The following is a 13,140-nucleotide window of genomic DNA, read 5'->3' as shown; positions in this document are numbered from 1 at the left end:
CTATAAAAGCAATAGCACTGAAAAAACAACACAGAGCAGAGACAGGAAAATAACTAAAGGGGGGGAAAAAGCAATTTTCTTTCCAGGATCCTGTAAAATACTGTTTGTTGGGTAACAATGCTATAATCAGGATATGGTGGGGAAGAAGGATCATATATAAATTGCATGTTTTGATTGTCCAGTTCTCCAGGGAATGATTTGTACTAGGAAAGCCATCTTGACTACAGATTTTAATACAAGTGCTATTGGAAGGCAATAAATCTTTTCATTTTTTTCTGGCTGTCTCCTAGATCTAGCTGTGGAGATAATTACAGTTACTCCAAATAAGATATGGCAGTAATAGCAGAACTGGACTCAGGTGTAAAATACTTGACACTGAATAATTTTGCAAGAATAAAATACAGATTATTTTTAAAAAGAGTTTGCAAAAATTTTCAGTAAATTCGCAGCTTTTCTGGCATATACATTCAGTCACTCTGTGTTAGGACTTTCAGGTACAGGAAATTAATTGAAGCCGTTTCATTGTATTGGTGGGTCACGAAAACTGTTGATGAATAGAAAACAAAAGTTCCATCCCTGCTTCTTATTTCCATATTTCATATTCATTAAATCACTTTTTTAAAAAATTCACTATGATTTCTTATGTAGTAACATGCGCAAACTCTTCCGTTCCACTTTAGCTCGTAGGTATAATTGTGTTTTCTGGAATATTGCACAATGTAGAATCACATTTTAACTTTATGGAGCTTCTACCTACAGGCAATATTTCCAGAAAATAAGGGATAGTTCACCAAAGCAGTATAGTTCCAGTTTGAGGGACTCCTATTCTGAATAAATATTTCATAAGCATACTGCAATGAACAGCACAAAGAACTGAAGGAAAAACCATAGCAATAACCCCTAAATTTTTATCGGAATAACTGTAACAGAAAATAGGTTGCAGGTGGGATATAGTGCCAAAGAAAGAGCAGAGTCCCATCAGGTGCTTGTGTTAGGAATCCAAGTGTTGCAGAGCCAGGCACAATGACAGCTCCTTATGACTGTATCTGTCACACCTCAGGAAAACCTGAGATGTTTTCTTACTCACAGTACTCTCTACACATTAGCTGTCCAAAGTGGTCGTTCTCTACTGCACGTAAAAGCAAAACTGAAGGCACTCTAAGAGCATTTGAAAATTTTGCCTGAATCCAAATAGACTTTTTTAAGATTTAGAAACCTCTCTGCTGCAGGTATAATGCTATGTTACATCTTGAGTTGATTATTTTGACAATATTCTATGTTTAATTTTGTCACTGAGCTCAGTAATAATGTGTATTTTATGTACTCATCAGTACAAGCAAGGGTTAATCCAGTATTCCTGTATGCAGTTTGAGCTCACTGTGCATCAAAATTCAGATGATTTTTTAAAACCCTGAGAAGGCAACACAAGCAACCCTGATTAGGCATCTCTGTCTTTCTCTGTCAACATCATTCAAAATGAATGAAAATGTAAGACACCTGAATTCTGACAAGGGAAACAGTAATGGTGTAACATCTGACTTAGCTGACTAGTTGACTGTTTATTTCCATTTCTTTCTTAGATGCTTGGATCTTTTTTGATCCCTCCTCCCACAACTTTGATAAACATGAAAAGCTTCTCATTTGGGGGGAGTGGGAAGGAAGAAGCAGGGGATGCTGGAGATGAGATGACCAGAATTAGATAACAAGGGCTGAGCACAGGGTCCACATGCCATAGTGATTCATATGATTGCGTTATAACAGCTCATAATAACCAAGCTCTGTCATTCTTTATCGGCCATGTTTTCCAGTTAGATCTTTTTTAAAGCATCTCCTCATTGTGCGGTTGTTTTATTGAAATGACCATAATAACACTGAGATATTTCTCCCGAGTTATTAAAGTTAATTTAGAATTCAACAATGTGAACAAGTAAATCAAACTCAGTCTAATTAGTATTACTTACTACTTATATTGGATAGTGTCTATATGTCCCACTGAGGTACTGAGTTTTGTTCTGCCATGCATGATGTAAACAATCTAAATAAAGCATGTGTGCATTATCCTGACAATTATATTTCACAGTGCCCCAGGACAACCTTTTACAATCCCTTAAGCAAATCTTAATCCAGTTTATGTCCTCCATGGGGAATATTCAAGATGAATTAGACGTGCATGCAGAATACAAAGACCTAGTTACGAACTCCTGTGAGGAAGGTTAGAGTCATGGCCTCAACATGAAAACTGAGACACAGGAGATCTTTGTTTCTAACAGTTCTGTTTCATATTTTCTGTGTGACTGTGCTCAAGCCTGTCTAGAAGGCATTTCGTGTTCCAGGATATGCTTATTAGCTACTGGGTTCAGGGACAAGCAAGAGTAGGCAGCTCTGTGAGAGAAGACAGGAGACGGCAAAGCGTACACACCGGCCTCACTGGCAAAGGCAAGGTCCCACAGCATCTGAGGAAGAAGAGCAGAGAAGGTCTGTGATGGTAGCCAGACTCAGCTAATATTCCACATCAGCAGACAAGTCCATAACAATGGGGCAGTTCTGAAATCAAGCTGAGAAGTCAAATCAAAGCATCAGGGTCAGGATCTGGTCCAGTGGTTCCCAGGAGAGCCCATAGTGATAAGGTAGGTCCAAGGTCATTAAACCTTGACGTGGAATCCACAGGTCAAGTTTCAGAAAACCAAAATACATGGCCATGTACAATCACAACAGATTCATCTTAAGTGCAGCTCCTGAGTGAAGCGGCTGTGGGCCCCCACTTCTCACAGCCCTTTTCACTTTAGTTTGATCTAAGCTATAAAGTTGCATAAATTCACAGCTGATTTTGAGTACATGCAGCTTTAGCTGTAGAGGTGTGTGTAATGGGGATGCACTGGTACTGACAGCTTGGGCATTGTGTTGAATGCAAAACTCAGAATGGTAGATTCTAGAGAAATAGTCTGATGCTGACCAGGAAATGCTAAGCTTGTGACTAAATTCTGTCTCCTAAATTATCAGAGTCAAGAATTTAGTAAAGCACTAATTTGAGACATCTCATATTTATCTGGGATGAATTAAGCAAACCCGCCTTCCTTCTGAACCCTTGATTTATGTATTGTACCAGTTGTCAAATGAATATTCAAATAGGCGGTTGGTGTTCTTTTCCTCCTAGATAGGTTTTGATGGGGATAGCCTTGAATCCTAATGGACATTCTCATCCAAGGTAAGAAAGGTATGGTTTATAATGCCTTCAGATGGGGACCCTGTGTTCAGACAGAGACCTAATTGCTAGCAGATCTTCCTACTTCCAAGTGCTCGAAACATTAGCTCAGTGTTCTAACTAGCAATGTTAGACCAGTAGATCTTTCTCTGACTTGGACAGGTTTTAAAATAGAAAGCAACTTCAGATGCATTTAAAGAGGGGACCAATCTGGTTAGTAAACATACCTAAAGGCTTGAGCTTTTTAAGGATTTATCTGTCTAATTTCTCAGTCTTAATGGACCTGAAGTGTAAAGAAAGCTCTGTCTTCTGCTTCTGGAAAGGAAAATGGAGAAACTTATACATTCCTGGTGGATTGCCATGAAAACAGGAGCCAGCTGCAAGCATTTCCTCCATATCCACTGTTTTGCAGGAGATGGCTTTTAATCGATCTTTACTGTTTAGGATTCACTAGCTGCTTTCATACTAGTAATCTCTGCATTTCTATGGCAGAGTAATTTACAGTTCTCTCAGTTTTAATTTTCTTGTAGTGTTATCTGAAAGTTCTTCACAATGCTATTCTGTATGATAATGAAAATGCTGTTCAACAATAAAATATTGTAGAGATCTGGTTTTAGTTTGCTACAAAAAGCTGTGATTAAAAACATATATTGATTCCCATTATTTATTTTGTTTCCCCTTTTTGTGTGGCTTTTCTACATCAAATTTTCTATCTCCATGCCTGTGAATTTATTTCTTACATCATCTTTCTATATCCTGAATAACTTAGTTCACATCTTTATAGATTTCTGAATAATAGATTTAGTTATCACTTCCCTAGAGGTAAAACAATAGCCATCTTTTCTTTGCTTCAATTTACTACTTCTGGGAAGTAATCATTCTGCTCTGCTCTACATCACCCCAAGCAATGTAACATTCATAGAATATTTGTATCGATTCCCTGCTAATGATTTTCATATCTGTTTGCCTCCTTACTGATCTCTCATCCTTTTTCAAGTCCTCCCCATCTTTTTTAATGGTTTTTATTGGATATCTAACTATGAGTAAGCGTGATAGATAAACATGTAAATGATCTCTCAGTCTAAGCTTTTCTTCTTTCTCCCTTCTCTGCTTCATCATCATTCCCACCTTCTGAGCTCACTACCTTAACATTGCCTTCAGTCTCACTCTGCTGTTGTTATCAGCTAGAATCATCAGCTCAGACACTTGTTCCAGTCACCTTAGTGACTGAAAGATGCTTGATTTCTGCACCTTACCTGCCCAGTAAAGCTAAAATGGTGTTTTAGGTGACCTTGCCCCGTCAGTATTGCCCATGGATTTCAACTTTATGTCTGTAAATTAAAACTCAAGCACTTTATTGCCAATTCATTCTATCTCCTGCATCAGTCTCCATCTTCTGTCTTGCTTTATGCTGAGTCTTTCTTTTCCTTAAGAAGTGTTTTATGACAAGTCAGGAGAGGCTGCCTGAGACCGTAGCTTTAGTAGCATGAATGCACAGTAATACTAAGACGAATGGAAACAAATACAGCTCCTTCAGAAGCAGAGTACCTTTGATGTTGCTCTGGGTCTATTTGGCTGCTCATATCTTCATCTTCTTCAAAATAATGCCCAGAAGATGGAGTTCTCTTCTAATTAATGAAGTACATCTTCCTACCATGTGTTAAAAGCATTTTTCTAAATAATTACATATTTCAGGAAGCATTCAATTTATCACGAGAATACATTTTCCTCTGACTGCTCATAAAAAACTGTTTACATTTTCATTAGTTCAACTGGGTTTTCTTCAAACTTGTTATTTAGATTAGCAAATTGATTTTATTCCTTACATTCCAGATTTGCCAGCTTCAAATAGCCATATTAAACTTACAGTGTGCATTACTAATTAGTAAATAATAAAAATGATTAAAAATTACAAAATGCTAAGTTTCTACCTCCTACCCTTCCCCCAGGGGAACATGCAGAAATAGTATCTGGAACATATACAAATTATATTATGCTATAGCTATTTCTATGCACTAGCTTTCTCAGGGAATAAACTTTAATATTTTACATAATTATTTTTAAGATTTATTGTCTATAACAAAAAATTTTAATGGCATTATTATTGTTTGGACTTGTAATTTTTAGATTTTATTTCCATACCTGGAACAAAGTTATCATAATGAATGTGCAATCAGAAATCACTTGTGAGACTGCATATGCATATGTGATATTTGATGAGTCTATGAAATTTGTATATTCTTGAGTTTTTCCTCAAATGCAGAATTTGGTACTGAGCAACAAAAGGACACACAACCAAAAGAAAACACTTGCCTGCTGCCTATGATTTTTTTTTCAATTATGTTAAGTAGCAGAAAAAATCTGAGTTATTATTAAATGCATCCTGATCATTGCCTGAAGCCATGCTGCTTTCTAAGTTGTCCTTTATATCATACTGATCATATTATGGTAATGGATAGCTCTCCCACTGCATTGTCTATAGAAAACAGAAGGACAATATTCAGAGATCACTGTTAAGGTAGCTTCTTGATTAAACAAAGCATTATTCTTAACCTTTGAACAGTGAGCCTATTTAAGGCAGAGTTTGCTTGACATTAAAGGAAGGATTCATGCAAAGTTCATCCTTGATTAGTGAAAATATCTATGAAGTCTCTACTTCTGCTTTTGCCTATATTGGTACTGTGTCTTGCTACCCAAGGCTTGAACAGTGAGACAGTATCTGCTTTGGGCTGATGAGCTTCAGGAATGCAAGTGCACAGCAGGCTTCTAGGGACATCCCTGTCTTGTCTGCCCATGGAGCAGTAAGTTCTAATTTAAGAATTTATCACTTCTGGGTGGATAGTCATAAGAAGTAGTAGATCTGTTAAGTTATATTTTCTTAGGAGCATTTTGCTGAACATAGTTTTGATGTTGGTTCACTGTGAGGACGTTTCATGAGTATTATTTACAGAAGGAAAATTACCTTGTTGTTTTGCTCATGTTCATGTAAGAGGATGCCACTTCACCACAGTCCTTCTGTTATACATAATCTTGTAGGTGGTAAGAAGTGATTTTATCTTTGGACTGAGAGAAGGATTTTCATCAAGCCTGCTCACAGGCAGAGTTCTGTAGCAGATCTGGAGATCCATAAATCAGTCTCCTTTAAATGGGGGTTTCACCATTCGTGTTTGTTGCAAATTGTCTTTAAAATGAGGGGATTTAAGTGGATAGAGAAAATCTGTTATAAATATCTTCTTCAATATGTCCATTTGGTTTTTTGTCAGTGATCCAGGCAAGACTTTGTTCCCCATGTATCCAACATGGGCTGACTTAAATAAGCTTCTTTATTCTCTAAAAACCAAATTTTTTACATTTAGGGTCAAAAGACTAATTCTAGAATGTGTAAATATTGTTCTAATTGATTCTTCTTAACAGAGATGTTTTGCAGAAATGCTCAGTATTCTGCATTTCAACACAAAATCCTTTCATATTCTTTGTTAAAATCATCTCTGACAATATCAATTCTAGTTTACCCAGAAACAGATTTAGCAGGAGCTGTCTCAGAAGGGCAGTAAAGCATTGCATGTTTCAAAAATCAAAATGTACTAAGTGATGAACTCCAGTTTACTAAATACTGAATAATATATACCTAGTATACTATCAATGAGCAAGTCAAAATAGGATAGGAAAATAGCAAATGATGCTGCTAATATACACGTTTTCTGTAACTGAAATGCTACCAAATTCTGTATCTTAAGTTACTGCAAATTAGAGATCAACATGATTACTGTGCAGTAAAGCACAACACACCCAGAATATTATCACTTATAAGAAAGCAGAATCAGAACTGGTATTGCAGCTAAGGGAAGACATCTGTAACAACCTGTAAATCAGGTCTACAGCTTCCCCCGTGAGGGGAAGAGGAGGGGCAGGCACTGAAGTCTTCTCTCTGGTGACCAGTGAAAGGACCCAAGGAAATGATCTGAAGCTGTGTTAGTGGGGTTTAGGTTGGGTATTAGGAAAAGATTCTTCACTCAGAGTGTGGTTGGTCACTGGAACAGGCATCACAGTGCTAAGGGAAGTGTTCACAGCACCAAGCTTGCCAGAGTTCGACAAGCATTTGGACAGTGCTCTCAGGCACATGGTGTGACTCTTGGGGTAGGTATCCTGTGCATGTTGTAATTTTAAAACCTGAATCTCTATTGCGAGAACTAAAGTTGCATTTAGTTCATGAGCAAACATGCAGTTATCTGTCATGTCTTTCAGTGAATCTGATTTTCTGTTCAAATTTATTTATTATTCAAGGGGCTAGTTCCAAAATTTTACGAGTTTTTGTTGGATACAGGAGCCTAATGAGTGAATACTAAAGAGGAGGGAATTTTTTTTCATGACACTTACTTGGTTGCTTTATCTTTTTGTTGTTTATCAATACAGACCAATCAGAGAGCTACTAGAAGTTGCACTAGGCAGCTTCTAACTCACTCAGGGTTATAGGGATCAAGGCAATACATTTCAGCTTTTCTTATCTAGGCCATGATCTGCAAGAGCTACTCATACAGGAACTACACTATATTTTTCGCTCTAAGTTTTCTTGACACATTAATTAGCCACTTTTGTGCTGTTCTAAATAATCTGCTTAAGTATCATTCACATATTGTTGTGTGTAACCAGGTCATTTGAATAGTGATGGAAAATGGTCTATTCCTATCAGTTTGGTGTTAATCAGTTACAACAATGTTTTGTATTACTTGGTTGTGGTATGATCAGTTAGTAGTTGCCAATTCTGAAATTTTCAGTAGAACAGTATCAAACAGGTTGTCTGCAACTGCAACACGAAAATGAAATAAAGGGAAGAGGAGATGTATTGGTAAAGGATATTAAGAAATAATCCATCACAGTTCAAAACAATCACTAAATTGAGTAGACTAGACTACTTACATGGATTCTTCTGAATCAATAATTACGGAAATATCAAATATGTATGTATTCTTATGTGTAATTGAACTACTGTCTTGTAATTTATACCAAAGTGCATCAAAAAAATACTCAAAGAAGCCTCTTGTCTCAGGCTTCTGCCACTCAGAGCTCAACCTGCAGCTTGCACTGCAGATGTGCACAGTGAGCACCTGTACTAAATCACAGAATTATACAATTATAGAATATGCTGAGTTGGAACAGACCCATCGCTGAGTCCCACTCCTGGCCCTGTGCAGGACAACCTCAAGAATCACACCATGTGCCTGAGAGCTTTGTCCAAACACTTCTTGAACTCTGTCAGGCTAGTGCTGTGACCACTGCCCTGGGGAGCCATTCTGGTGCCCAACTGCTCTGGATGAAGAACCTTTTTCTGATATCCAATTAAACCTCCCCTGACACAGCTTCAGGCCATTGCCTCGAATCCTGTCTCTGGTCACCAGAGTTAAGAGATCAGTACATACCCTTCCACTTCCCCTCCTGAGGCTGTTGAACAATGAGGTCTTTCATCAGTCTCTTCCAGGCTGAACAGACCAAGTGACCTCAGCCACTCCCCACATGACTTCCTCTCCTGACCATCCTACTCACCCTCCTTTGGACACTCTCTGGTAGCTTAATGTCTTATATTGTGATGCCCAAAACAGCAGACAGGACTTGTAGGAATTGCTGTGATACAAATAAATAAAAGAGAGAATTTCCCATGTTGGAAGAGTTTAATTTAACTTGACACATGAAGATTTTCCTCAACTTCTGCCTAGGTCATTTTCATTTTAGTTTTCTTTTTTTTCCTGTTTTTTCATCTTTTTTTCCTACTTTACATTTTTTTTCTTATTAATATTGTCTTTGACTATTTTTCCAGTAGTATACAATTTGTGTGTCAATACTGTGCAAAAATACTCAGACCACAATGCCTAAAAGTGTCCTTGTTTGCCAAGTGTTCCATCTCACGAATTCAGGACATGATGATATGGTAATTTAAAGTAATGATATGGTAATTTAAAGTAATAATAAGGAAAACCCCTGTGAGAAACCTTTGGTTTTTTTTCAAATGAGAAGACATAATCCTTGTGTGGCAATTGCAGAACTGAATCATTTGGGTTCCAGAATTTTAAGCATTGTTTTCTAATACAAACCTAACATAAAAAGAGTACCATAAAGTACAAAGTGAATGACGTCTTATTATCTGTGTATAAGAAACTCGCATTTGAGTTTCTGACATACGAATGACCCAGCACATGAATTATATACATTCCCCTCTAAAAGGCTTGTTGATTTCATTTCACAATAAGTAATTATTTTGTGCTGCAGATTAAAAGTGAGCTTGAGAGCCTTACTTCACAATGGAAAGACAGCTGATCATGAGCCAAAGTTTCATTGAAATGAATCATAGACTAATACTTAATAAGAATATTAGCTCTCCTAAAATATAAAATAGTTTACAGTGGTACTGAAAAGGTGGGAACTATTTCATGTATCCACCTTGATAGACCTGAACTTGTCTCCTCCAGTCAAATTCCATTAAATTGTCTTATACCTTGGAGCATCAGGGCCCCGTTAGGCACATCCTCATGGAATCATTTGGCAATGTGTCTAAACAAGGACCTTATTATCTCTGTGGATCTATAAGAAACAGACTTTGAAGGACATGGAATATGCCCTACTGACTCATATTCAACTTTCTGCCACCCAGGATGCCTAAGTATCTTTCCATGGCACTGCTTTCCAGCATCTCATTTGCCAGTCTCTGTCTAAATCCTGGGCTGCTCCATCCCACGCACAGAATCTGGTACTTTCCTGTGTTGAATTTCAGATGGTTGGTGATTGCTCAGCCCTCTAATTTACTAGGGTCTCTCTGCAGGGCCTCCCTGCCTTTGAGGGAGTCAACAGCTCCTCCCAGTCTCATACCATCTGTGAACTTGCTTAGTATCCCTTCCAGCCTGCCAGGTCATTTATGAAGTTGTTGACGAGAACAGGGCTGAGGATGGAGCCCTGTGGAACCCTCTAGTGACAGGTCACCAGTCTGATGTTACCCCATTCACTATAACCCTTTGTGCCTGACCTGTGAGCCAGTTGCTCACCCATCACACAATGTGTTTATCCAGCTGAATGCTGGACATTCTGTCCAGAAGGATTCTGTAAAAGACGGTATCAAAAGCTTGACTGAAATCCAAAGAGATCGCATCTACTGGCTTCCCTTGATCAGCTAGGTGGGTTACCTTGTCATAAAAGGGAATCAGGCTCGATAAAGCAAGACTTTTGTTGGATTGTAAGTTAAAAAAACCCTTATCTGAACTACGAATGAAATATATAAGATCATAGAGTCATTTAGGTTGGAAAAGAGCTTCAAGATCATTGAGTCTAACTGTAAACCAAACACTGCCCAATAAATACATATATTTATATTTATTCAATATAAGACATAAGTCAGATGTTTAGGTTTTATGCTTTGGTTTTGTTATTCATTACCTAAATAATAACAAGTATTTTGGAGTTTTTGGTTCTGGGTATTGTTTAGGTACTATGATAAATGGCCCTATTTAAAATACAGAGGGAGACAGAGTACAGAAAGTACTATCCTAGACCCTCACCATTTATCCAGTCCTAAAGTGGTTTTCTGTTTTGCAGAGTGAATTCCATTGAATAACATTGATTTCCTATTTCAATAAAGGGAACTGTCGGCCAAAAGGTGGATGAAATATTAAGGCTCTACTATCTAATTAGATAGATAGATAGATAGATAGATAGATGCACAGATAAATACTGTGCAAATAAAAAAAAAAAGCCCAGTATTCTCTTATACAGGCTGTAATTAATTTTGAAAACTAAATAACTGTTAGTTTAATTTTATTTATGTGGAAAATAAAATTATTTTAAGAACTACTGGAAAAAATCCATTTTTACAATGTTAATATATTCTGTATAACCATTGATTGCATGTGAAAGCACACAATCCATTTTATGCCCCAGTAGTTCTGAAATATCTGAACTCTATTCCCTCCACATACCACCTGAAAATTCACAAGACTAAGCATCCCCTTAGTGCTGGGAATGGATTTGCCATTGCAGCCTGGAGGGGATTGTAACTAGCATTATAAAGCCCTGATGATAGTTTTATAATGGAAAGTCTGAAACAACCTCAAGTACCACCTCATTAATGTGATTCTGTAATACATAACCAGTCTAATTTGAAAATAAGAATCAGTTATTAAGGAATACATTTGTGGAGTTAATATTGTTAACTTCTTAATTTTGCTCTTCTCTTGTATTTGAATTAGTTTTCTTTCAAATAAAATCTTCTGATGAGACACCTAATAGTTTTCTACTTTAACTTTTCTGTTCTGCTTGTTTTTACAGCTGTTCCCCATTGTATTTATGTTTAACCCCCTTGCAGAGTCCTTGCAGTGAAATCATTATGCAGATCAAAGTATAGTCCTGATATCCAAACTCTTCCAACTACATTAGCCTCTTCATAAATTGATTAGGAAAGACATTGCACAGGAAATGGCTATCAACATGGCTTACATTAAGAATGGAGCTAGTGCTCCAGATGTGTTTTTTGTCATCTCTCTGAGTGTGTGTACATGCTTGCAGCCTTGTCAATTCCTTTAAAGTAGTTTGAGTCTTACTAGACTCTGACAGTGTTGCCATGGAGTTGTACTTGGATTTCACAGCAAAGCTGAAACTGATTTCCAGATGAGAGTTGAGTTAGAAAATGGGGAGAAAACCAGAATGAGTAAACAAAATTCCTAACTATCTTTAGATTTGATACCTATTTCTTCTGTCTTGCTATATCTATTACAGATATAACACCTATGTTGTTTGGGTGTTGAGTTTTTTTAGATGGAAAAAATATAATTAAGAATTCAGAATTGAGATTATTCTTTCAAGGAAAAGCAATAAGATGCTATACTGCATTACTTTACTTTGTGTGACAATGAGGTCTTTTAATATGTGAATCTCCTTAATGGATCTATCTTGAGATTGTGCCTGTATAGAGAATAAAAGCTCTGATATTGCTTCATTTGCCTGTATCAAGAAGTTAGGTTTCCCAAAGCAATTTTCAGCATCCTTTTCCTTTTATTGTCGCATTTGATTATTTTAGAATTTGCTCTGAAGACACAACAATGTCCTTATGTGTGAATTTCAGGGTATAAGATGGTACATTCAATAATCCCTGTTAAGAAATTTAATCAGAATCTGGCTGACAAATGTTACGATCAATATGACACAATTAATCCGTAGTAGACTGCATAATAAACAGAAGATTATGCTTTCTGAGCCAGTTAATGTCCTATGAATTCCTGCTTTACTTGAAATGTGTCATTAAAAGTTTTGTTATTGCTGTACTGTTGTCACTCTATGATGCTTTAACATATGAAACACAATTTTATTTGATTTTATGATTTCTCTTACTAGTGGCTAGCATTCAGAAGCTTCCTGCTGCATCTGTTTTAACTGACATCAATTTCCCCATGAAAGGAAGAAAAGGAATGGTTGATTGGGCACGAAACTCAGAGGACAGGGTTGTCATTCCAAAAAATATCTTCACTCCTATGTCAACAGGTAAAAAAGCCTATCAGCATGTTAATTTTCTATTAGCTTTAGCAAGGAAACTCTACATGTGTCTCATGGGATCACTGTATAATATAGGATTTGTTCTTTTATTCCTCTACCCATAGTTGATCCTAGAGAAAAATGAATGGGCTTAATTTCAGCACCTTGATAAAAAGTGCTGCACAAATCGTAGACATTATTTTCTACACCAAAGAGACAATGCTTTACTTAGTTACTGTGCACAGGATTTAATCTGTGTGATTTGAGGTGAGCTGAAGTGCAGCTCTGCTGAACCCCCTGAAGCTGCTGTACTCCAGCAGACAGAGTCATTGCAACATAACTCTTACCCAAGGAAGCTCAGCAGGCAAATTAGCCTAACTTCAGGTACAATTTACAAATATCATTGCAGTGCAGATCTCTGACAGTAGAGA

General features: G+C 37.1%; 1 protein-coding gene across 6 annotated transcripts in view; it reads left to right on the top strand.

The window, feature by feature from the left end:
- The window catches only part of ADGRB3 (adhesion G protein-coupled receptor B3), a 450,213-nt gene that overhangs the window by 245,761 nt on the left and 191,312 nt on the right, over positions 1-13,140 (top strand). For all 6 annotated transcript variants that reach the window (XM_069011355.1, XM_069011354.1, XM_069011351.1 and 3 more), the window contains one exon: positions 12,572-12,718. In XM_069011355.1, coding sequence (XP_068867456.1) covers positions 12,572-12,718 — 147 coding nt within the window. The remainder of the gene's footprint in view (positions 1-12,571; positions 12,719-13,140) is intronic.

Source organism: Aphelocoma coerulescens, chromosome 3 (assembly GCF_041296385.1).
Source record: "Aphelocoma coerulescens isolate FSJ_1873_10779 chromosome 3, UR_Acoe_1.0, whole genome shotgun sequence".
Taxonomy (NCBI): Eukaryota; Metazoa; Chordata; class Aves; order Passeriformes; family Corvidae; genus Aphelocoma; species Aphelocoma coerulescens.
The sequence above is the reverse complement of the archived record's forward strand: the minus strand, read 5'-3'. Positions and strand labels throughout refer to the sequence as shown.